This window comes from Argentina silus (assembly GCF_951799395.1).
Source record: "Argentina silus genome assembly, chromosome: 14".
Lineage (NCBI taxonomy): Eukaryota > Metazoa > Chordata > Actinopteri > Argentiniformes > Argentinidae > Argentina > Argentina silus.
The window spans coordinates 7458455-7480054 of NC_139668.1; the positions used below are offsets into that span (position 1 = coordinate 7458455).

At 41.8% G+C, this 21600-nt stretch overlaps 2 protein-coding genes and 1 long non-coding RNA gene across 4 annotated transcripts; 2 read left to right on the top strand and 1 right to left on the bottom strand.

Annotated features, from left to right (window-relative positions):
* Nucleotides 1–140: 140 nt before the first annotated feature.
* Nucleotides 141–13525, bottom strand: sacm1la (SAC1 like phosphatidylinositide phosphatase a). The gene is made up of 20 exons (XM_083684326.1): nucleotides 13457–13525; nucleotides 12028–12125; nucleotides 11291–11365; nucleotides 10773–10900; nucleotides 9174–9323; nucleotides 8628–8687; nucleotides 8445–8478; nucleotides 8139–8240; nucleotides 7908–7993; nucleotides 7693–7779; nucleotides 7477–7545; nucleotides 7285–7364; nucleotides 7080–7178; nucleotides 6664–6802; nucleotides 4970–5039; nucleotides 4788–4860; nucleotides 4426–4519; nucleotides 4171–4263; nucleotides 3075–3132; nucleotides 141–2957 (listed from the first exon to the last, which is right to left on the bottom strand). Exons 1-20 carry the CDS (start codon nucleotides 13483–13485, stop codon nucleotides 2821–2823), a joined length of 1761 nt encoding a protein of 586 aa, XP_083540452.1. The 5' UTR covers nucleotides 13486–13525; the 3' UTR covers nucleotides 141–2820.
* A 323-nt stretch (nucleotides 13526–13848) lies between these two features.
* LOC310815543 lies at nucleotides 13849–16411 on the top strand. Of its 2 annotated transcripts, none has more exons than XR_014554625.1 (8): nucleotides 13849–13999; nucleotides 14309–14363; nucleotides 14585–14649; nucleotides 14840–14888; nucleotides 15332–15464; nucleotides 15732–15784; nucleotides 15976–16018; nucleotides 16201–16411. It is a non-coding gene; the product is annotated as an uncharacterized lncRNA (long non-coding RNA). The 2 variants fall into 2 exon arrangements; XR_014554626.1 differs by having other exon boundaries at nucleotides 15408–15464.
* A 303-nt stretch (nucleotides 16412–16714) lies between these two features.
* cUnh6orf47 (chromosome Un C6orf47 homolog) lies at nucleotides 16715–21151 on the top strand. Its single transcript, XM_083684373.1, has 3 exons — nucleotides 16715–16951; nucleotides 17230–18805; nucleotides 19660–21151. Exon 2 carries the CDS (start codon nucleotides 17835–17837, stop codon nucleotides 18789–18791), a length of 957 nt encoding a protein of 318 aa, XP_083540499.1. The 5' UTR covers nucleotides 16715–16951; nucleotides 17230–17834; the 3' UTR covers nucleotides 18792–18805; nucleotides 19660–21151.
* Nucleotides 21152–21600: the final 449 nt, after the last annotated feature.

Consider the following 21600-nt stretch of genomic DNA (forward strand, 5'->3'; position numbering starts at 1 on the left):
AAAATGAAGCCAGTCAAACATTGCCATTTTTATTACAGTTTATTGACGGTGAAATAAACAATTCGTAACCATAAAGCCATTCACAGAATCAAAAAGTGAGGAATTGTGTTTCATAATTTGTATTCACAGAAATAAATCACTTGTTGTTTTTTGCATGATAGAATTTTAATAATTCATGGAGCCATACCAACATTGCAGCTGCTCTCTAAATTATAGACAGCTGTGCAGGTTGACCCAAATTTCTTAGTCCCATCATCTCTCGTTATACCACTCACTAAATGATCTCATTACATTCTTGAATCTTATTACATGTTCTAAAATCACACTGCACCAACTGGGAATAATGGGCAAACCAAAATAATGATGAGGTCTGAGTTTTAAAAGTAACAGCTATGAAAGTATACAATGCATAGAACTGGTCAGAATCTTCACAGCTCAGAAATAATCATGTAGGGGGAATGTTGAGCTTCTAAACACTGCTGTGGCAGACAGTCTGTGCAGATTATCAGATATTCGGCTGAAGAAGAGCTTAATGTCTCAAGAATCACATCAATATGATATAGAAATCGTATCATCTACACAGCCTAACTGTTCTAAACACATCTGGAATGCATCCAATGTTGTATCCATATGTTCATATTGTTCTTGAGGACATATCCTCCCCATACAGTCAAGAGGGAATGATTGAAAAAGGAAAGTAAAGTACAGAGAATTGAATCTCACATAAGTATTCCAAAATAAATCTAATATTCTAAGGGTGATACTTCAAAACACAAACCCAAGATTATACATCCCCTTATAAACACAAATCAACATATTCACCAGGCAAATCAAACCCTTATAATGCATGACTGCCATGAAAGATCAGTAAACATGGCCATTTAGAAATTGTCTCCCAGCCAGATTAAAATCAGTTTCTTCTTACAATTATAGATTCTGCAAATAAGTGTTCAAAATACAAATCTCATTGTAACATATACAGAATGTAATTGCAAGGATATGTTTACGGTACACATTTCACCTTTTCAAGTGCACAATGTACAAGTCAAAGATACACAGGGATAATGGTAGCGCAGGAGACAAGCATGAGTTGGTCAAGGATTCCACCCCTTTAAATAATTACCACTGTCTAGGTAGAATTTGTGTTACCATCAAATTATGTTATTGCTCAGCTAACCTTTCTTAATTCTTCTATAATATTTTTCTTGATCAAAATGGACAGTAGCAATACAATACAATCTCTTGATCTCTAGTGTCATTAAGATGTGAAATCCCCATTATGAAAAATACCAGAATATTTGTCAAGTGCTCAAAACGGCATATGTAGAGAGGACAGCCTAACTTACTTGGAATGTGAAATCAAGAGTTAAAAAGCAGACACAAAAAAGGCATTGCAACATAACGGTGTATATAATCTAACAATGGAAGTCTGAAACCACCCTGAAAACCAGTGCAAGACTTTAAGTCAAATTCAAACATATTCACGATGATAGTAGGATTATTTCAATCATCCCCTTTTTTCAATTGAGGGGCAAGCTTGTAAGGCAGAGGTTTATGTGTGGATCCAGATTCTGTATCTGAAACACAACACTTCAAAATGCTGTGAGAGGTAAACTGGAATAGACTCACAAGACGTTGTGACAGTTTCAAAAATGCCCACCACAGGATAGACCAAAGGGATAGTGACTACAACCATGGTCCTCATTGGTCCTGATCAAATGGAAACCGTATATTCTCACACCACCACTCCAGGGGAGGCTGGTGGAGGTAGAAATCGGAGGCCAGGCTCCTCATTCCATTCCATGCATTACAATGAGCCCATCCTCTGATTTCTACCTCCACCAGCCTCCACTGCACCACTCATATCACATACAGTACTATGTGCAACTCATTTCATGTTCACCCAAAGTGCAAATATAAGATGGTAGGATAAGCAAGAAGCCCTTACTTAAATAGAATCATAATAAATATGCATGATAAGTTCTTAGGAAGACATACTATTTCCCACCCCCATCTTCTCCTGGATTAACTAGTGTGTTAAATCTTATATATCTTTTTTTTCTCCACAATTAGCAATTTAGTAAGGCTTGTTACATTCAAGAGGACAACCAAAACTTGAGACCATAATATACTATCAGAACCATGTGTCACAAATTAATTCTCATATGCACATATACCATTCCTGTTCCCTGCGGATTCCATACGTTTAAGAGACATAATTGCATTACAACAATAGTAAACCGAGAGAAGGAACCATTCAGTAATGTACAAGCTGTATAGCTGCAGGGTCATCCCTTGTATCTATTTTCTCTTATGGAAATTTTTTAATTCTGCTGTAATTCACTAAAGTGCCTTCAAAGGTTGTCTGTAACCTCTGTGATAAACCAGCTGGCTAAACCACTGCCAAGGTTGACCACACACACACACACCAACCCTCCCCACCTCAATCCAAACCAAATGAAACACCATAAGAAACTCTGTATACACCAGTAACTAAGGAATCTGGAAAAGAAAAGGTAGCCAAGTAAAGGAGGAGTGTGGGTCTGGTAAGAAACTGTTGAGAGCAGTGAAGGAGGAGTGTGGGTCTTGTACAGTAGGAGACTGTTGAGAGGGAGCAGACTTGTGTTTGCTGGCTGATAAACAGGAGCTCTGGAATAGAAAGCCTAATAGAAACTCTAGTGGTAGAGTGTGGAGAGCAGGTCAGTACAGAGTCCAAGCCTGGAGCAGCCGGGAGGAAGAGGAAGAACAAGTGGAGGAGGAGGATGAAGATGATGAGGTATACAAGTCTGCTGGCCCGAACTGCTTTCCACACACACACATTCAGTCCATCTTCTCCTTCTGGACCAGCTTGGGGGCATCCACAAAGTCACGCCCGTTGAAGATGATGACAGCAGCAGTGATTGCACTCGCCACGCCCCAAAAGAGCACGTACGCCAGAGTCTCGGTCCACGTGTCACCTGAGAGAGGGGGGACACTCGTCAGAGACAGAGACAAATAGCTAGGACACAGGCTTGTTGATAGGGCAAGAGCTCCTTTACAAAATGGGATACCAGAAGGTGAAAGATGTCTCTTACCAGCCATGAGGAGACAGATGATGCACATGGAGAACGCTACCACCATGACGATGGGAAGCTGCAAGAAAAAAAGAAACATTAAAACATGAATGTCTTAAGGACCGATAATGGGGTCCAAATGATGATGGTGTCCAAAATGGGGGAGGGGGGGGGGGGTGACTTTTATATTGGGCACAGGGGAGGGTAGTGTGTTGACATTTCGATCATACCAATAAACCCCTTAGATATTGTGGTGGGAATGCAGACACTGCCTTAACATGGTTCTCTTCATACCTCTCAAGCAGACAGTTCTCTGTTGGTCTAGGAAAGTGTCACTTCCTCAGCCCAAGTGGAACTACTTTTCATTTAGTTGAGATGAGTGTTTGCTGATTTACAAAAAGGTTGCTGTTGATGTGCGATCCAGAGATAAATGTTCCGTTTTATGAAGATTAGAAGTGTGTCCTGTAGCTGATGATAGCCACCACTGCAAGCCTGTGCGCAGCAGAGCACTTATTTTATGGATGATAAACGGAGCTCGTATAAATATTTCTGTGCACAATTACCATTTATAGTTTTTAAATCACAGACCATAATGTACGGTCCAAATACAATTAACGATGCGTCTCTGTCATCTCAGACATAGCCATAATCAACCTTCCGTGCACTCCCACAATAAACGTGTTCAGGGACTTGATTTACACAGACTCTGCTCACTCAAGGGAAATATTTATATATACCAGTGTTATGGTTCAGTAGCAAGCAAACTGCTGATTAAAAATGTTGCTGAATATTATGTAGAATTGCATTAAATGTGCTTACAGAAGACCACATTTTGCTGGGAGAAAACTACCAGACCCTCTGATTATTATTTTAGCGCCGGCTGAAACGTCACCACTGAATAGTACTGATCGAATGTTCCCTTGGCAAAAAAACGGGAATGGCGTAATTCAATTAAATGAGGAGGGAGGGCCTGAGAAGTAGATCAGAAAATGCATCACAAAATGTTCTCTCCACCCCAAAACGCCCTCTCCACCCCAAAATGTCCTCTCCAGCCCAAAATGCCCTCCCTATTTCTAAGCCCCATAATAAACTTCTATTGAGAGCTGATGGGACTGACCGTGAGGAACTTCCAGTCCTTCTGGCCACGGAGTGGTGTGGGGCCGTCTGGTTCATCCACAGCATAGTTACCAAGGAACAGGTCAATGGAATCCTAGGAATGAGAAACAAACAAAATCATGTATCATGTCTTTTTTCTTTTTCTTTTTATTAATGCCAGGACCTCAAATCGATCATGAAATTCTACTTTCATTAGTGACTACAATATGCTTGTTGGTTTTCTATGACCTTGTGCTTTTAGAACATCAAAACATACTTGTCTGAAGCCATCGGAGAAGTTGTTTTTGTAATAGCGGACCATGGAGTTCCAGCCGTCCATCACCAAGCCCCACTGGGTCCTCTTCCCTGTCCTGGGGGAGAGGAGGACATTATATAACTGTCAGTTTATATCAAATATGAGGGCGTCATCCAGTTAGCAACCAGATAGCAATCAGACAGTCATCAAGCAGATCATACGAGCAATTCTACATCAATGACATCAATGATTCATATTCACATCATATGTTACTGATAATCTCATCGCCATCAACGTGCTGTGAGTCTGACAAAGCACTGAAGCTACATCGGAGACTAGACTTTAGTGGGCTACATGCATCCGTGACGCATCATCTACTGTACCTTGTGAAATCAGTCTTCAGGGCTCCCGTACCTGCGTACTGCTTGGCGCATGCATTAGCATTGTCAGCCCAAGCTAGTAGGAGAGAAGACTGTGTCAGACAGCAGTGTTGGAGGGAGCATGGAGAGCATCTTCACATCACATTCAAAATGGTTGTGGGTCGTGGAGGAGGAAGAGCAGTTACCGTTCTTGTAGATCTTCTCAAAATCGGCCTGCTCCTCAATCCTCTGGCCAACGTGTAGGACACCCATCCTCTGTGATTAATCACCAAATAAGCATACAGTTTGTGGGTCATTTACTAGGGTAGAAGGAAATAAGGTAAAGAATAATAAGCTTTTATTTTTATAGCACCTTTCATACATAAGAATGCAGCTCAAAGTGCTGTACAATACTGAAAGAAAAAGGAACAGATTAAAAAACGAGAACAACCAAAACATCAGCAAAGTGCTGTACAATACAGCGCAAGAGCAGATTAAAAACAAAAACAACTATAACGTAATTAATCAATACAATAAAAGCAGCATCACTCAATCTAGCAGCATAGATAAAAGGCTAATTGAAAGCTAAATTGAAGAGATAGGTTTTTAACTGGCGCTTAAAGATGTTTACTGAGCTTGCTTCCCTGATTTCTTGAGGTACCATATTCCACAGTTTAGGGGTATAGTTAATAAATGCCGCATCACCAACTTTCTTTTGGGTTTTGATAGTAACCTTCAATAAACCAGCAGCAGAGGACCTGAGTGCTCTTGAGGGCATATACTGTAGATTGTCAGCGAATCAGTAAGGTAGGATGGTCCCAGCCCATTTAGTGGTTTAAATACGAGTAGAAGGACTTTGAAGTCAATTCTAAATGATACAGGGAGCCAGTGCAGAGCAGTTAAGACTGGAGTGATATGCTCTCTCCTCTTAGTTTTTGTCAATAGCCTAGCAGCAGAGTTTTGAATTAGTTGGAGCCTGTCAATAGACTTCTTGAGGAGGCCAGTAAAAAGTGTATTATAGTAGTCAAGTCTACTTGAAATAAGAGCATGAATCAGTTTTTCAGCATCCCGCTGAGTTAAAAAACGGCCACACCGTGGCAATGTTTCTCAGATGAAAAAAGACTGTCTTGGTCACCTTGCTAATGTGGGAATTAAAACTCAGATCAGAGTCTAAGATAACACCAAGACTTGTAACCTCTGACTTAATCATGGGAGTTAAATTCCCACGGCTGTTTAAAAAGCATAGCCCATTTGTCTTTGGGGCCAAGTAAGAGGATTTCAGTTGTCCTCATTAAGCTTTAAAAAGTTATTGTTCATCCATTTATTGACAGCTGATAGACAGTTAGTGAGGGGGCAAATAGCATTAGTATCATTTGGTTCAACAGAGATGTATAATTGAGTATCATCCGCATAGCTATGGAAGTTTACATTGTGTGCTCTGATAATGTCACCAAGCGGTAGTATATACAGTGAGAATAGTAAGGGACCAAGGCCACTTCCTTGTGCAACACCAAAACGTATATCATACTCATCCGATACATGATCTCCAAGACTGACAGAGAATTTTCTCCCTGTAATATATGTACAGAACCAGCTTAGGATGCAATCAGAGAGGCCAATCCAGTTTTGAAGACGATTGATGAGGATCTTGTGATCAATCGTGTCGAATGTTGCACTTAAATCCAAGAGAACAAGAACCAAGACCTTATTAGCATCAGTGTTTAGTCTTTTTAGTCTAATTTGATTTCTTCAGCAATGGAAAACTAGGGGGCAGCTAACAGGTAATTTGTTTTTAGTTAGCTCTCTTTTCCAACGGTCAATAAGATAATCAAGCATATGTGAAACAACGTAGTCCATCTAAGTGTGTTTTAATAAGAAGTAGTGCAATCATTCCACAGACCTGTAGCTGGGACTGTAGGGAGCGTCGGGCCAGTAGGCTCTGGATGACGTTGGTCCGGTCCAGACAGTCCATGCAGTTACTGCGGAACATGCCTTTCTGCTGGGCCACCACCTTCCCCTCTGTGTCCACCATGAAGTAGCTGCAGACAGAACACAGGGTCATGAGACAAGGTTGGGTTAAACATGGCTGAACAGACCAAACTGAGACAGTGGCTGCATTGTAGAGTAGTCATTGACTGTTTGCCACTGTAGATGCCTCAGAGAGATGTTGCCAGAGATAGCATGCAGTTGAGTAGAAAATAATATTGGTTTCATCTTTGTTCATCTGACTACCCTCTTGCTAGAGACTGGACTTTCATTGTGCTTGCTTTGTGCACAGTTTAAGTATGGTTATCATCCATCATCCAAATGGAATACCTGTAGTCATCTTGCGTCTCAGACACAGTGTCCACTAAGATCTGGAGACGGTCCCATCTCATCCGGCTGCACTCCTTGTGGAAGTCAAATGCTACGTACCTGAAGACATCATTAACAGTGTGGATGTAGAAGCAACATGACAGGTATGAATCATACAGATAAGGGGCAGATGGGTGAATGTGTAGAGGGGAGGTTCGCCCCTTACTTGATCATCCCATTTTCCATGCTGGTCACCATCTTGGCAAAAGCCTGCTCCAGAGGCTTCTCTGATCCCTTCTGGTTCACCTGAAAGCAAAAAAACACATCATTGTCTTCTACACTATCTCCCTTTCTCATCAAATCTTACAATAGTGAGATTTTTTCAGATATTATGAGACTTGAAAAAAAAGGGGTTTACCAGGTTCAGAATGGTCTGCTTTCCGTAGATGAGGACCTGGGAGTCAAAATGCCTCTGAAAGCCGTCCATCTAAGACAGTTTGAGAATAATTAGTTGAAGTATCCATGATTTGGTAGATGAAAGATCCATAGAATGGTTTCGCCTAACCACTTCAATCGGGTTATCAACATCATGCAATGATGAGAGGAATGGACAGAAGATTGTGAAAGGCCTTACATGATTGGTGGTTTTGCTGATCTGTGGCTTGGGCTTGTATTTCAGGTTGGGCCTCTGAGACCAGAAAAAGGGCATGGAGCCTCGTGTCTGTGAAGGGAAAAGCAAACAAAGGGTTTCAGTTATAAAACGCCCTTTAAAGGACTGCACTGGCTGAGTGAATCAGAATCTTCACCTTTGGCACTGCAAGCATCCGTAGATCCATAATTCAAACTTGCCTGCACAAATGAAGCTCGTCCTCCATTGTACAGAACAATCTGCTCCGTCTCTACAAAGTTTGCAGCGTGGCCCTCTGAATCAATGCCTAATGAAACAAAACAAAGCAAAAGCGACCATTAGCATGTCCATGAAGGCCATCACTACCATCCAGAGCTCAGACACATACGACCAACTCATTGATCTGTATTGACATGCATGCTCTGCTGCAGTGTCACAGTGGGTCTGCTCACCTCTGACATAGTACCTGACCCCAGCCCGGAAACAGCTCCTCCTGGAGATCAGGATCCATTCAAAGATCTTTCCATTGATGCGGCACGGCTTCATCACAATGACTGTAAGAGGAGTGTGAAGGACTTCACCGAAGATTACACTGTAGAGACTAGAGAGCATCAACCCATAGGACAAGGTTCACTATGAATATACTCCGATACATGTTTTATAAAAAGCTATGTTTTGATATGGGCCCGTCAGGAGAAGAAGGGCATTACTTCTACAATGAGACCAGTGGGAGCACAGCAGGACCATGAAAAGGATACATCCATGGACAACCGGGAGTGCAAACTTGTGGAGCTGTGAGGAAGTAAACAGCCTGTTTAAAGCATGTTACAGTGTACATGATAGTAAGAAACAAAGTGCAAATACAGTAGACATCTAGTCAAACAGATATTGTTTTCTTTTGGTGGTAATGCCGTATTGTTTAATTTATGAATAATACTCACCTCTGGCTGTGCAACAAATTCTCTCAAGAGGTTCCCATTCCACACAAACCTCTGATCTGCCTAAAAACAGGAGCATCAATCAGTTAATCAATCAATCAATCAATCCTTCAATCTACCAACCAACCAACCATTCATCTAACCTATCCATCAACCTGCTGTAAATCATCTTCTCTCCACCAGTCTGTTTCATTCCAAAACTATGTCTTTATCATCATCATCAAACCAGTCAGACCAGTTTTGAGTAGAGGAGAAAGTGAACAACTTCTGTTGGTAAGAACCCATGATGCCAGTGTGAGTGTGTGTGCGTGCGTGTGTGTGTGCCTGTGCATGTGGTGCACACACAAGGTCAGGAGTGTGGTTTACATGAATGGCAGGAGACCAAACACCACTGCTAATCTGACACTACTCCAATATTGATGAGGGGATATCATCAAATGGAGCTCAGCCTCTTTTGGGATGGCTAGGTACAGTAGAACAGAACAGAGTTCCTTAGAGAGGTGAAGAGACCTCTGACCTCCCTCCTGTCCCTCTCCCCTCATCTCTTACCCTCTCCAGCAGGCTCATCTCCTGGAAGTCGGGGCTGGTGTTGGACAGCCTCTGCAGGGTGTGGGTCAGGTCATAGTCGGTGCAGAAGTAGAAGCCGTCTGTAGTCAGCACATTGTTGATCATGGACAGGAAGGTCTTGTTGTCTTGCGACTGGAGGGGGAGAAATAGGTTTCAGCTGGCATTGGCAAAATCATGACGGAGCATTGTGGAGTCACAGTGTGGGACGTGCGTGTGTGTCGAGAGGTTGTAAAACCGGGGAAGATACATCTAGATACTGAACCTTGTTGAAAAGGTACGAGGTTCAAGTACACATGAACCAATGAATACAAAAAAGAGCTAAACAACTCTGTTTTAAATGACTGAATAATTTCTATTTTTGTCTGAAACCTGATAGTTTAAACCTGCGCAAATGACCCTCCTCTTCATGTATCAGAATGAGTCTAATCTGACAATTATTTGTCATAAAGAGGCCCTGGTTGTACTACTGTTAGTGACCGTCCTAATGACATCATCTTGTATTACAATACCCTTCAGTGTGAGAGGGCCTCCTCATTCTCACCCATGTCTACGTCACCCCCATTCCATTCACTCTCATGAGGAAGAAAACAAGCAAAGCTTTGCAGCAAGTTGCTTACATTGCTTCTCATGTCTTATTTTTAAGCTAGCAACCAATACCAGGCTTTGCGGCCTCTCTACATCTTAGTGAGGCTAATAGGATCTGGATGCTAAGCCAGTTTGCTCTGGGAGCCAGGGAGAGAGGGCCTAACGTGACTCCACAACTCCTCACCCCTCTTCACCCCTCCTCTACTATGGCTGCTGCAGATGCTGCTTTTTCCCCTGAATCCATCCTGTCCTGTCAGCATTTTATTTTCCTGTTTGTTACCAATGCAGACGTAGCAGTCTATCATCCTCCTCCTCCCCCCCACCCCTCCACCTTTCTCTCGCTCTCTCTCTTTCTCTCTCACTGCTCTTCGGTAATGAGCTCTGGGTGCAGGACTGCTAGCTAAAGACATGAAATCCTAACAGCTTATAGCTACTGTATGTCTGTTGATATACATAGCTTCTAGAATCTTCTAGAATATTTTCAAAAGGGAATACGAAGACGTGTCAACCGAATATTAAACAAAAAAAAGTATGCTGGTGTGGTTTGGTACGTCTCCTTCAACTCCCCAGGCGCAATTACAGTGACTCACAAGCCAAGGCTGGTCTTTCAATTAGTGCTACGGGAATAGCAGCCATGATTAATAATGTACATGGCCTGCTTAGCTGAAATTAGATAGCATTGTGTGATTCACACAGTATGGAATAAAAGAGAGCTGGTGGTCTGTACAGTAGCTCAGATCTACAGTACTGTCACTGCTCACCGCTGTGGCTGATTCTATAACCAATACATTTTCCTCATGAAAAGCAAAAAATAGGATAGCATAAAATGTGTGTGTGGCGTGGCATGGCATAAGTCATAGGACCTCTGAGTAGTATTAATACAATGCAAAGTCCATAGCCATTAAGTATTCACAGGGGCTTGCTTCATAGAGAATGCAGAATGGATTCAGGAGGGTCTGTTAGAACGTGGATAGTGTAATAGAGAATGTTTGTCACCTGGGTCTCTGTGAGGTGCAGCACAGTCTTTTTGTAGGAGATCACATCAAAATCAACGGCCTTCCACACAGCATGGCCAAGGAGGCTGCCGACATTCCTCTTCTTGGTGATAACAACCAGGTACATTCCTGTGAGATGAGAAACCATGATTGACATATTGCAGTGTCCTTTTCATATGCATCCAAAGTGACATGTTGGTTCGACTATCAGAGCCAAGATTCAAGATTCAAGATTCAAAGTGTTTATTATCATATGCACAGTAGAAAACATGTTTCACTGTACAACGAAATTCTTGCTTTGCTGTCCGCAGAATGCCAACCAATGTAAAATATACAATACTAAAGAATATACAATATATACTAAACAAATGTACAAGACAGCAAAATTTAAGGCATAAAATAAAATAGCAGCAATAATAATAATAAAACAGTGCAAATGTAGCAGTGCAATTATGCAAACTGGAAGGTTCAGTTATTGATGGCGCCCACTGCAGAGCAGTGTCAGACCATGTACTGTACCTGCCACCAGACGAATGGTGCCCATGATGCCACAGATGGGCCTGGTGACTGCTGATGGAGGGACATCTTTCTTCCCTGCAGAAACAAGGAAAAACACTTCATAATTGCAACTCCATAAAACACATATTAGGCTACTACAATAGATGTACTCCACGAGTACAGTAGGCTTCATTAAGTGCAGTTAGCCATTAGGCATTTGTCAGCACCATTTGTAGTTCTGGTCTTTAAAGGCTCATGAAGTATTCAAAACTTCCTTTAGGTATATAACCTCCCTGCAACAGTAATAAGGCAAGCATTCCATTATAGACCATTAAAGTGATGGTAAGAGCTAGAGGTCAATTCTATCTAAATTGCAATGGAGCATTCTAAAGAGCAACTGCCAAGAATTGACGTGACCCTGAAATCTGGCTAGAGCAGATAAATGAATGTCAGCGTTTCTTAGTTTTCTTTCATAGAGGGGTGGAGACAAAGCCACAGTACACTACACAACTCACATTAAGTTGCCACGTAGAGTAATTACATTGTGTTCATGTTTCATTGTATTGCATCGTATGGAGTTGAGCAGTGAGTGTTGGACCCAAGTAGATGAAGGAAGTCCTTATTCAACAAATGCAATGACACAAACCACTCGCTCCATTACCATGCAATTACCTTTGCTAGTTACGTTACGTTATGTTAGTATATTAGTTATGTTGTACTTGTTTACGACAGTAATGACACAGTTATAGGGGTCTTACCTGTGAGGGTCATCTCTGTGGACACCCTATCGATGGCCAGGACAGCATCGGCGCCATCATCACAGGCCTCGATGTAGAACTTCTCTGCGGTCGTGTGCCTGGAGAGTGACAATAACATGCAAGTACAGTTTTACACAAAGGCTGTCTTGCCCTCTGTCATGCAGCACATGACAGACATGTGATAGTAACCTTGATGTTTATGAAACGGTAGAAACACTATGATTAACATTGAGCTACAGCAGTTGGCAAAAGCATCGGCCCAGCATCAACATATCATCTGCAGGAACAGTAGTAACATTCTGTGCATTCAGCAAGACAGTGAAAGAGATCAGCACACAAGAGATCAGCATCAAAGGCCGGGCAGGTTGAGAGAGCATTGAAATAGAAACAGCAAAAGCTGTTGAGCAATGTTCTGCATTGTGAATCACAGGTGTGGCTCTAGCGACATGTTCATGTGTATGATGATTGATTGGGTTGCAAGCTCACTCAAGAGCTGGAAAATCCTGCACCAGGAAAAAAGTGGCCTCATCGCTACAACGCAGCAGCTTCAGGGAGAGGTGAAGTAGCAACTACACAAAAGGTCCATTGTTCGGGGATTAATGTCACAACATTGTCCTGCCACAGAAGGAAAGCCTGGGTCAACTGGATAGGTCTACTGGCAAAGATTTTGACAACACCATGTAAAAGGCTGATAAGCCTATACTTGGTATGATCATTCAAAGACCTATAATATTTTAATGTAGCAAAAGTAGTGGGTCTTCCCCCTATTGCTGGTAGAGCTTTTGATGTAATCTCTGCTTTCTCAGGTGTATAATCAAGAGCGCCATTCGTGCTATATTTTCACTCTCACTTGCTTAGAGAAGACACGCACACTTGCAAGTTTACTGCCATCAATTGTGTTTAACTGAGACTATATGACAACTCAGTCAGCAATTCAATGTCCTTCACCCCAATGTTGCTCAATGGTTACAAGTTTAGCTAGACCTGCGCGACACACCTACCGCATACAGCCAGCATACATTTTGGCTGGACAGAGAAAGTTAAGGACTAAGAAGTCTATCACATGCTTATTCTTATGACTGACTTTTATGCTTATAGCTAGTTGTAAGAACAAACACACGTGTCAGGCATGACAGGTCCATTCAAAAATAATGTCACAAAGTGGTTTGACAAGATAAAAGCTGACACACTAACCAGGCTAGTTCCTATCAAAACCTACAGTATGGGTTGGTGTATTGCAACCAGAGCATCGGGATCAGACGTAGCTGGGGCTAGCTAGCAAACTCAGTCTGACGTTAACGACTTTGACAGGCATAACAAGATTATTACATGTGTTCGCAATACATCTCTGTTGCCAAAGACATCTACCTGTTTTTAGTTTACTGACGATTATCTTGCTAATTCATTAAGAGTGAAAAACTATACTTACAAATTGAACCTCTCGTAGGCGGTCGCCATCTTCACTTCTTGCAGCTGACCTCAGTGACGTGAACATAATAAAACGGTGGAGTGGGACAGAGGGTGTGGTTTGTAATCGTGTTTTGGATCACCTACGCCACCTAGCGGCCACCATTTACGCTTGACAATCCGTTTTTACTGTCATTCTGGCTTAGTCTGACTAATTACACATTGGAGAAAATATCGAGTACGTTACTGTGAAATGATTTACATTAGGTATGATTTCCGACCATTATGATCAAGTATCGATAGATTCCTCTGACACACAGACAGGCAGTATGTCTGCTAGCCATAGCGCAGTAAGGACCCAACCCTATAAAACCCCTGCACCCGCTTCTTCTAGGCCTTTTCAAACATGTCCAGCTCCGGAGCCTGTGGTAGCGGAGACGAAATGGTGCCCAGAAAGAGAAAGAAAGAAAACCCTGCAATAGTGTTTGCAAATCACACTTTAAACAGTGAATGCATCTACGAAGTTGGCCTGCCATGAGTAACGTGGCTAAAGTTAGTTGGCAAGGTAAGTTGAGGCACTCCGACCTAAGCAAAGGAAGTCACGATCACCACGCGTACACAGCACGTGTGGAAGAACTCTCCTTCCTTCTCTTAACAGAACCGAAACACCAACTGTTGTCGTAACATACAAGTAAACCATATGTGTAAAACTTAAAATCGTTTGAGCACTTAATCATAGGAAATGTATGCATTCTTTTGAATGCATTTACTATAGTTTTTCTTTTAGTGGCCCACTCTGATGCTATGCGCACAGGCTTTAATCATGTGAAATAATATTACTTTGAGTTGATGTGTTCATCCTTCTCTCTTCCAGAATGACTGATATGAATCGACCAACCTTGAATTGAGAGCAATGAAGTGTGGTCAAGGTGAGATTGCACTCAAAATGGTGTAGTTGGCCTGGTTTCAAAGATTGTGTAGCCGGTTTATTCGAGTTTCTGAAGATGTGTTATGATGAACTTCTAGACTAGAGTCTCTGATTTCCCATGAAGCTATTTCACAGTGCACTGAACCCACACTTCCCTTCTTGAAGCTTGTGACTTAAATGTACCGAGGCTGAAACTTAACGGCGCTTTGGCCTGTCTTTTAGGAAAATGGAGTTGATTGGATCAAACTGGTGGACCGTATTGATGGAGTCCAAATGCCGTTTTCATGGTAAGGAATATGCAAAATCAGGTTGGACATCGGGAGTGGATTGTGTGCTTTAATGATGAATTCTTTAGACTAGAGTCTCTGATTACAACATGAAGTTATTTCACAGTGCACTGAAAATGCATACTGGCATTCATCTGAATGCATGAACCACAAGTTCCAGTTGATATTAACTCAACTCATTCTTTTTTAGGTTGAGAATGTGGGAGGGAGATTCTCGGTCTTGAATTTCCCAATATTTGGTAAGCTATTACACGTCAAATCATCTTTTAAAATAACTTGGCTGTTCTAGTGTGTAATGATGATTTCATAGACTGCAGTCAATGACTAAACCATGAAGTTCTTTCACAGTGCACTGACCACACTTTGCACTGCTTCATTGCCATGCTTGGTACTTTCTTTAACTTGCAGTAATTCTGAGCAATGAAGTCTCCAGGACTCAAACCCCTTTGATGTAGCTTACTGCATGTGTTGAGCATTAATACTACTTAACTATTAATTAAGTATTTTCTCTGAATGGTGGCAGTCTAGAAGTGAAGCCCCAGTATCTACCAAGTGTCTGATTGCAATTTTCTGTTTGACTGCACAGACTCATTTAAATTAAATAATGCAAATTATTGTGAATTGGGAAATTGTTTGATTTGAGCCCAATCTGTGTTGCTCATGATCAATGTTTTTTTAACAGGAGAAATTCCATTTCTATGGTTTTATTGCCATGCTTGAAATATGGCAGTACTGATGCTACTCAATTCATCTTGCAGTAATTCTGAGCAGATTCTGGGAGATTCCAGCCCCCTTGATCAGAATATGGTCCCATGGTAAGCATTACTTATTAAATATTAATGAAATTCTCCGAGCAGTAGTGGTCTAGAAATGAAGGCCCCCGTACCATCACTTGGTGTCGATGATGAATGCGATTTTCGGTTCTTCTGATATAAAATGAAGTTCTTTCTCGCAGCGCACTGAGACACTGGCATGTTAAATGTATAGAGCAACTAAATTAAGTGGCCCTGTTTACTCTGCATATCTACTTGCAGGGGGGGGGGATTGCATACACTCACTAATGGGGTCTTTTTTGTTTTAAGGTTTGGCTTGTTAAAGGATTTCCAGACTGCAGCATACAGCCAGGCATGATGAGGTATGGACTGATCATTGCAGAATGTTTGCCCAAGAGGTTGTAGTGGCTTGTGTGTCATGATGATTTACTAGACTAGAGTCTCTGATTTACCATGAAGCTGTTTCACAGTGCACTGAACACACATGAACTGTGTCTAAACATTGGTGGGTTTTTACCTGGTTGTGATTTATAGTGTGACTTTACTTTTCAAGGACAAGAGGATCTGTGATGCAGGAGTGACACAGGAAACACTTGGTGAGCATCATTCATTGGAAAATGTCCAGTGCCTGAATGTCCTTGTGGAGTGATGATTTACTAGACTAGAGTCTCTGATTTACCATGAGGTTATTTCACAGTGCACTGACCACATGGCTGAGCTGTTCCAGTAGTGGCATGTCTCTGGATTGCTGCTAACCATGTCTTTTTTTTAATTTCAGGAGATTGAAATTTGGATTTTCTTATTGCTGTCCTATGAAGACTACTGATGGCGATGCCGGTCTGACCAAATAAACCTGTACACATGAACCAGACCCATCAGATCTGTGCCTGCCATTGTTTCAGATGTTGTGTGCAATATCAACCAGTGTTACTGTGCTCACTGTATTTTTATTTTTATTTTTTTAAATAAAGATATAACTGTCAACCTTGGTATGTTTCTTTTGAGTTTATCCATTCACAATGTGGAAGTGTCAAATGTGCCCGGTATCAAGGCATGTGTTAGCTTTGGCCATGCGAATTAGATGGCCCTGTATATTCTGACTTGAGCATGGGAGAATGACTTACTGCCACCTCGTCAAGACAATTATCTAAGTCATTACTTGCGGGTGCCATGTCGGAGTGGACTACACACACCTTGTTTCCAAATGTCACCTATTCTCCCTATCGGAAGTATCTTTACTGTTTCCGTTTACCAGGTGCAAGTTTCAGCTTGTCCCCGAAACAGTAGTTGGATTCACTCGAGACGATCGATGGGAGTGGGGATTGATTTGGAATTGATTAAACGGCATGCACACCTAGCTAATATACTCAGCTGAAAGTGAGCGTAAATTGACGTTTTGCTACGTAAAACGTTGGCCTACATCAGTGAATAGCTTTTGACAAAACAGCGTACGTGGACTGAGAACGCTGGAGCTGTCGCTGGCTAGTTAAACTGGTTGATTAGCTAGCACAACTGTCAAAACTGACAAGGTGAGTGCAGTTTCGCTTTAGCACAGGCATCAAGCCTTGTCATGTTGGCTGTCAGCTATCGATGCACTTCTGTTAGCGTCACCCTCTTAGCAAACGTTTCGAATAATTTATTTAGCGTAAAGACAAGGGAATTTCTTGCTTGATAGTCGCGCTAACGTTGGCTAGCAATTTAGCTGCCCAAGTGATGTCTGGCAAGGTTAGCAGCTATGGCTAGTCACCTAGCTATCATTGGTTATGCTTTATTTGTGGTGGTGTTGACGTTATTTCTCTCCCAACAGGCAGACCAAGAAGTGGAAGAGGAATTGTCTGTCTTCACAGTTAAACAAGGGTATCAACATAGGAAACACTATAAACAAGATCAGCCACAGGCATTGCTTCTTTCACCATGTAACTAAAGTTAGCTGTCCATGAATCTGGTATTATAAATTGTTAGCCAGCTTATGTTTGTTGTAGTTCGGTGGGTCTGTTGAAATATAAATAATTATTTGCATGAAACCTTTAATTGAGCTTCGGTGATAGGAAGGTTAAAGGTGAATTGAATATCTCGTCGTCAGACATGTAGTGGCTCACTTGGGAATTTCCCCTTGGGCGTTAGTATTGAGTGCTTGTTGGTAGTTGTTGATTTCGTTACAACAGATAACAAACCTAAAGGTGTGTCGATGTGAGTTGCTCTCTTTCCCCCCCCCATACCTTGTGATATAACAACAGTGAGATCTGACTTGATTTGTCTATTCATCAGATTTAAAACATACTCTGACAACTTGTAGAAAGCCCTACAGTACAGCTGTGTGCAATCAAAGCCAATCAAAGCTAATCCCACAATAACTCCTAGTTCAGTGTGAAGTCTTAACAGAATTAAGGGAGGAAGGCGAAGGGAGCAGACATGACAGCTGTCGTGGGACGAGCTTGGGGGTGGGTGCGTCCAGCTCTGTCGTACCGACCTTGGGCCAGCAGTGCTGTGTCAGAGAAAGCCATGAGGGACAAACCTGTTACGGAGGAGGGGCAGATGAGAGGCAGTTGGGGCTTGGGAGGGTTAACAACCTGGGTTTGGGGAGGACAGAAAAAGGAAAGTGACCAAACAAAACAGATTGAAGAGTTCTGGGAGGCAGAGGAGAAAATCCAACCCATGGAAATCGAAGATCTTCGAGCAGGGAAGCAGGAGACTGAGGCAAAAGCAGAACATGCCTCCAGATGGTGGAATAACATTCTGCCGTCCTCATACTCACTTTGGCCAAAAGCAAGTGGAACTAGTGGGCTCAAGCAAAGGAAATGTGTCGGTTGGAATGAGGGAGGATGGGACTCTGACCAGGATGGCGAGTATTCTGACTACGGAACCCCTCCACCTTCTCCAACGCCTTCAACCTCCCATCAGTCGTCACCTTTCCGTTTCTTCGCACGTTCCTGGACGGGAGACATTGTGCCAGAGCACTATGAGATTTGCTTCAACTTCCTCCGCCACTTGTTTGACCTGTTTGTGGTGGGCTTCCTGTGGACGGTGTCCCCCCCTACTAAGCTGATCCTAGAGGTTTTTGGGGTCCAAGGCGCGCTAAAGCTTTGGTTACATGGAATGGCAATGTTCTTGGTCTCTACTGTTGGAATGGCAGGTTTGCTTTGGTTGATCCAGGAGTATCTCCCGGAGTTTGCTCTGGTGTATGGCATTGTGCAAGCTATTGTCATCTCTGTCAGTGTCCGCCAGAGTGTGATCCTAGGAGAGGGAGCTGAGCTGGAGGAAGAAAAGGGGGAAAAGGAGGAGAATTTGGAGAAGGATGAGGAGATGAAAGACCATGGGGAACATGAAGAGATGCACCTGACACCAAAGGAAAGATTGTGCCTTGAATAAAAGTAGATATTTTGGTAAGTTATTTTTCTATTCCCCTCCCTACCTCCTCCTGTTTTGTTTTCTTCATTACTCCTCACTATTTTGGTGCCTTTTGCAGTATGTTTTTGTGTATTACATTTGCAAGGGCTCTAGGCACATGATGTTGTTCTGTCTCTCTCCGCATTGTATTTTAGTCCATGAACATGGGAAAAGTTAATGCAAATTATTGAATAAGTGCTTTCACATGGTTATTTTTGTGGTTGTCATGGTGCTGTAAGTGAACACTGAGTGTGGAGCGAAGTGTCTTCTGAGTTGGCAGGTATCCCATCTGCATCAACCCAGATTCATGCTTGGAGCTACTGTTAAACCAAGCATCCAGCGAGAAGGAACCGTGACATTCTCCAAGTGGTGTGACACCAGTTTGAACTAATGACATTTCTAGGGCTTCCTTTTGGAATGTGTGGCCTCAAACACAGAGAGCACTACTGTGGGGAGAAAGTTTGAATGGACCAATTGAATGTGCCTGAAGGGATGGTGTCCATAGCCATAAGAAACAGCTTGCATTTAGTCTAAAGAGACAGTTTAGTGTCTGCACAAGGGAATTGTAGTTCACCTGAGTCATGCTCTCGACATTATTTGTGTCCTAACAGTCCTTATTCCTCTTGTGTAATAACACAAACTGCTCAACTCTTACTATGCAATTACAAAGCAATGTCTCATTCTCTACATGTACATTTGACATGTTCTATGATCTGTGACATCATGTTAATCCAGTGTTGTTTTGTGAGTTGCTGCTGAGTCACTACACAGGTATAGAGGCAAGTTAGTCTAAAGTGTGACCTAGAAATGTAAATGTTTTGCTGACTGTTCATTTCCTATTTTTCCACAGGGCAACTAACTTGGAAGCCTACCAATGCAAAGACAAAATCACATGAACCATGTTGAGCCCAGCTGTTTGGACACAATGTGCAATGGAGTAGAAGAGGGAGGACTTAAAGCTTACAAACGACGATGACTTTCAGTGGAGCCACGGCAAAGCACATCCACTACAAACTTGGTCACGGTGATGATTACACTTTTGATATTACAGCACAGTTGTGCTGTTTTGCTTGTTTGTTAATTAATCCTGCTTCCCTCCATCTTTCTGTCTCAAATAACACTTCTCGGAGACTACAATCAACTGCAAACAATGAAAGACATGGATGGGGTTTCATAATGGAAGCGAAAGGGACTTGACTAAATATCCATTGTATTTAGTTGTGCTGGTTTTATGAGGTATGATGTTTGTTCAGAGTTTTTGAATATCCACTTAAGATACCAGCACCTTTTTGACTTTTATTTTTTCTGAAAATGTACTATATACTAGGCAATACACTATGATATGCAGAATCTTTCTATGTTCTTTTTGGGAAACAAATAGGATTCTGTTTTTGCCTTTTTTATGTACCTTTTCTGTGCCATCATGCTGCATGTCTAGTAGTCTAATTTGACATGTACTTAAGTATATTATAACCGTCTATCATATTGTTAAGAGCATTATCTTAGATTTCTACATTTCTGCAGTATTGTTATTCTGTTTAAAATGCACAGCCTCACAAACCAGATCAGAAACACTCCTATATATATATATATATATATTTCAAAGGTGACCTTTTACAAGTTGTATAAAACTTAACACCTGTAAAGTTGTATAAAACTTTACAAACTGTATAATTGGCCACTAGCAAGTTTTGCACACTCCCATATACACAACAGTGAACCTCAATTAGATTATATTTTACCTTCAAGGTGTTCTTTAGCAATTGATGAGCCACTTGATCTATGCATGTAAACGATTGTGCTTTTGATAGTGCCCCTGCATTGAAGCTTCTAGAACATTTCTCAAATTGACCCCTTTTTAGATATTTTTATATTGTAGCAAAAACATGCAGCCTTCACACATACACTACACCTATTGTATAATTATAATGGGACCTTCAACAGTGAAAGCTTGTACAGTTCCTATTTGCCTTTATCTCCTTGTGTGTGTGTTTGTCAAGTTTGTATTCCATGGTTTCTCCATGTATTGATAAGAAAAATGTTTTTGTAATGAAAATGGGCAATGCCCCAGACAAGTGCTGGATCACTGTTGAAATGACACTAAGGTCTGACTCTAATAATAACGCTGCAAAAAGATCGGATGAAGAAGCACCATATCAGTGGTGTGATTGTGTCTCATAAGCGTAATGGGGAAGGAGATGTGTACATGTGGTGGGGAGGAGGCTGAGACCTGAAACTGTCCTTTTGTGACTGACTGTTCTGAACCCATCACTGTACACTGAGCCTGAAATAGTTCCACTGGTTAAATAAAGCTGTGGCATTTTTTTTATTTCTAGATTTTACTGCCGTGTCGAGGATTGATTTAATATGCATGTGTGTAAAAAGAGAAGATCCTTTTTGGCAGTTCTTAGGTTTATTATTGACTACACATCACCAGGTCAGTCAACTGTACATTGATTTTGGGCTATACTTGTTCTCTTCAACTTGAGAAGTCTCTTACATGCCAGGACAGTAGGCCAGGAATAACCCAGCTGATGCCAGCAAAGCAGGTCTCTGAATGCGGCCTGATAATTTAACTTATTTTTACTGCTGTTGCCATGGCACCCCACAACCGTCTTTGTCTTCCTTGGTTAACCCAGTCGTTGAAGACTTTGATATACATGGAAACCTGAAGCATCTCAATAAATAATGTGCAACAATGTTGTACTATAATTTGAGTATATGCAATGTGTCTAATGAGCCCATAGGGTATGGGTCATTTATGACTAACACAAAAATTAAATGTCATTCA

Bases quoted from the DNA above. Each gene is read 5' to 3' on its own strand.
- sacm1la (XM_083684326.1), bottom strand. From the start codon at position 13,485: ATGGCGACCGCCTACGAGAGGTTCAATTT. The intron at 12,126-13,456 runs GTAAGTATAGTT...GTCACTCTCCAG, and splicing joins GCCTACGAGAGGTTCAATTT to GCACACGACCGCAGAGAAGT. The intron at 8,688-9,173 runs GTAAGAGATGAG...TCCTGTTTTTAG, and splicing joins AGATGAGCCTGCTGGAGAGG to GCAGATCAGAGGTTTGTGTG.
- cUnh6orf47 (XM_083684373.1), top strand. From the start codon at position 17,835: ATGACAGCTGTCGTGGGACGAGCTTGGGGGTGGGTGCGTCCAGCTCTG.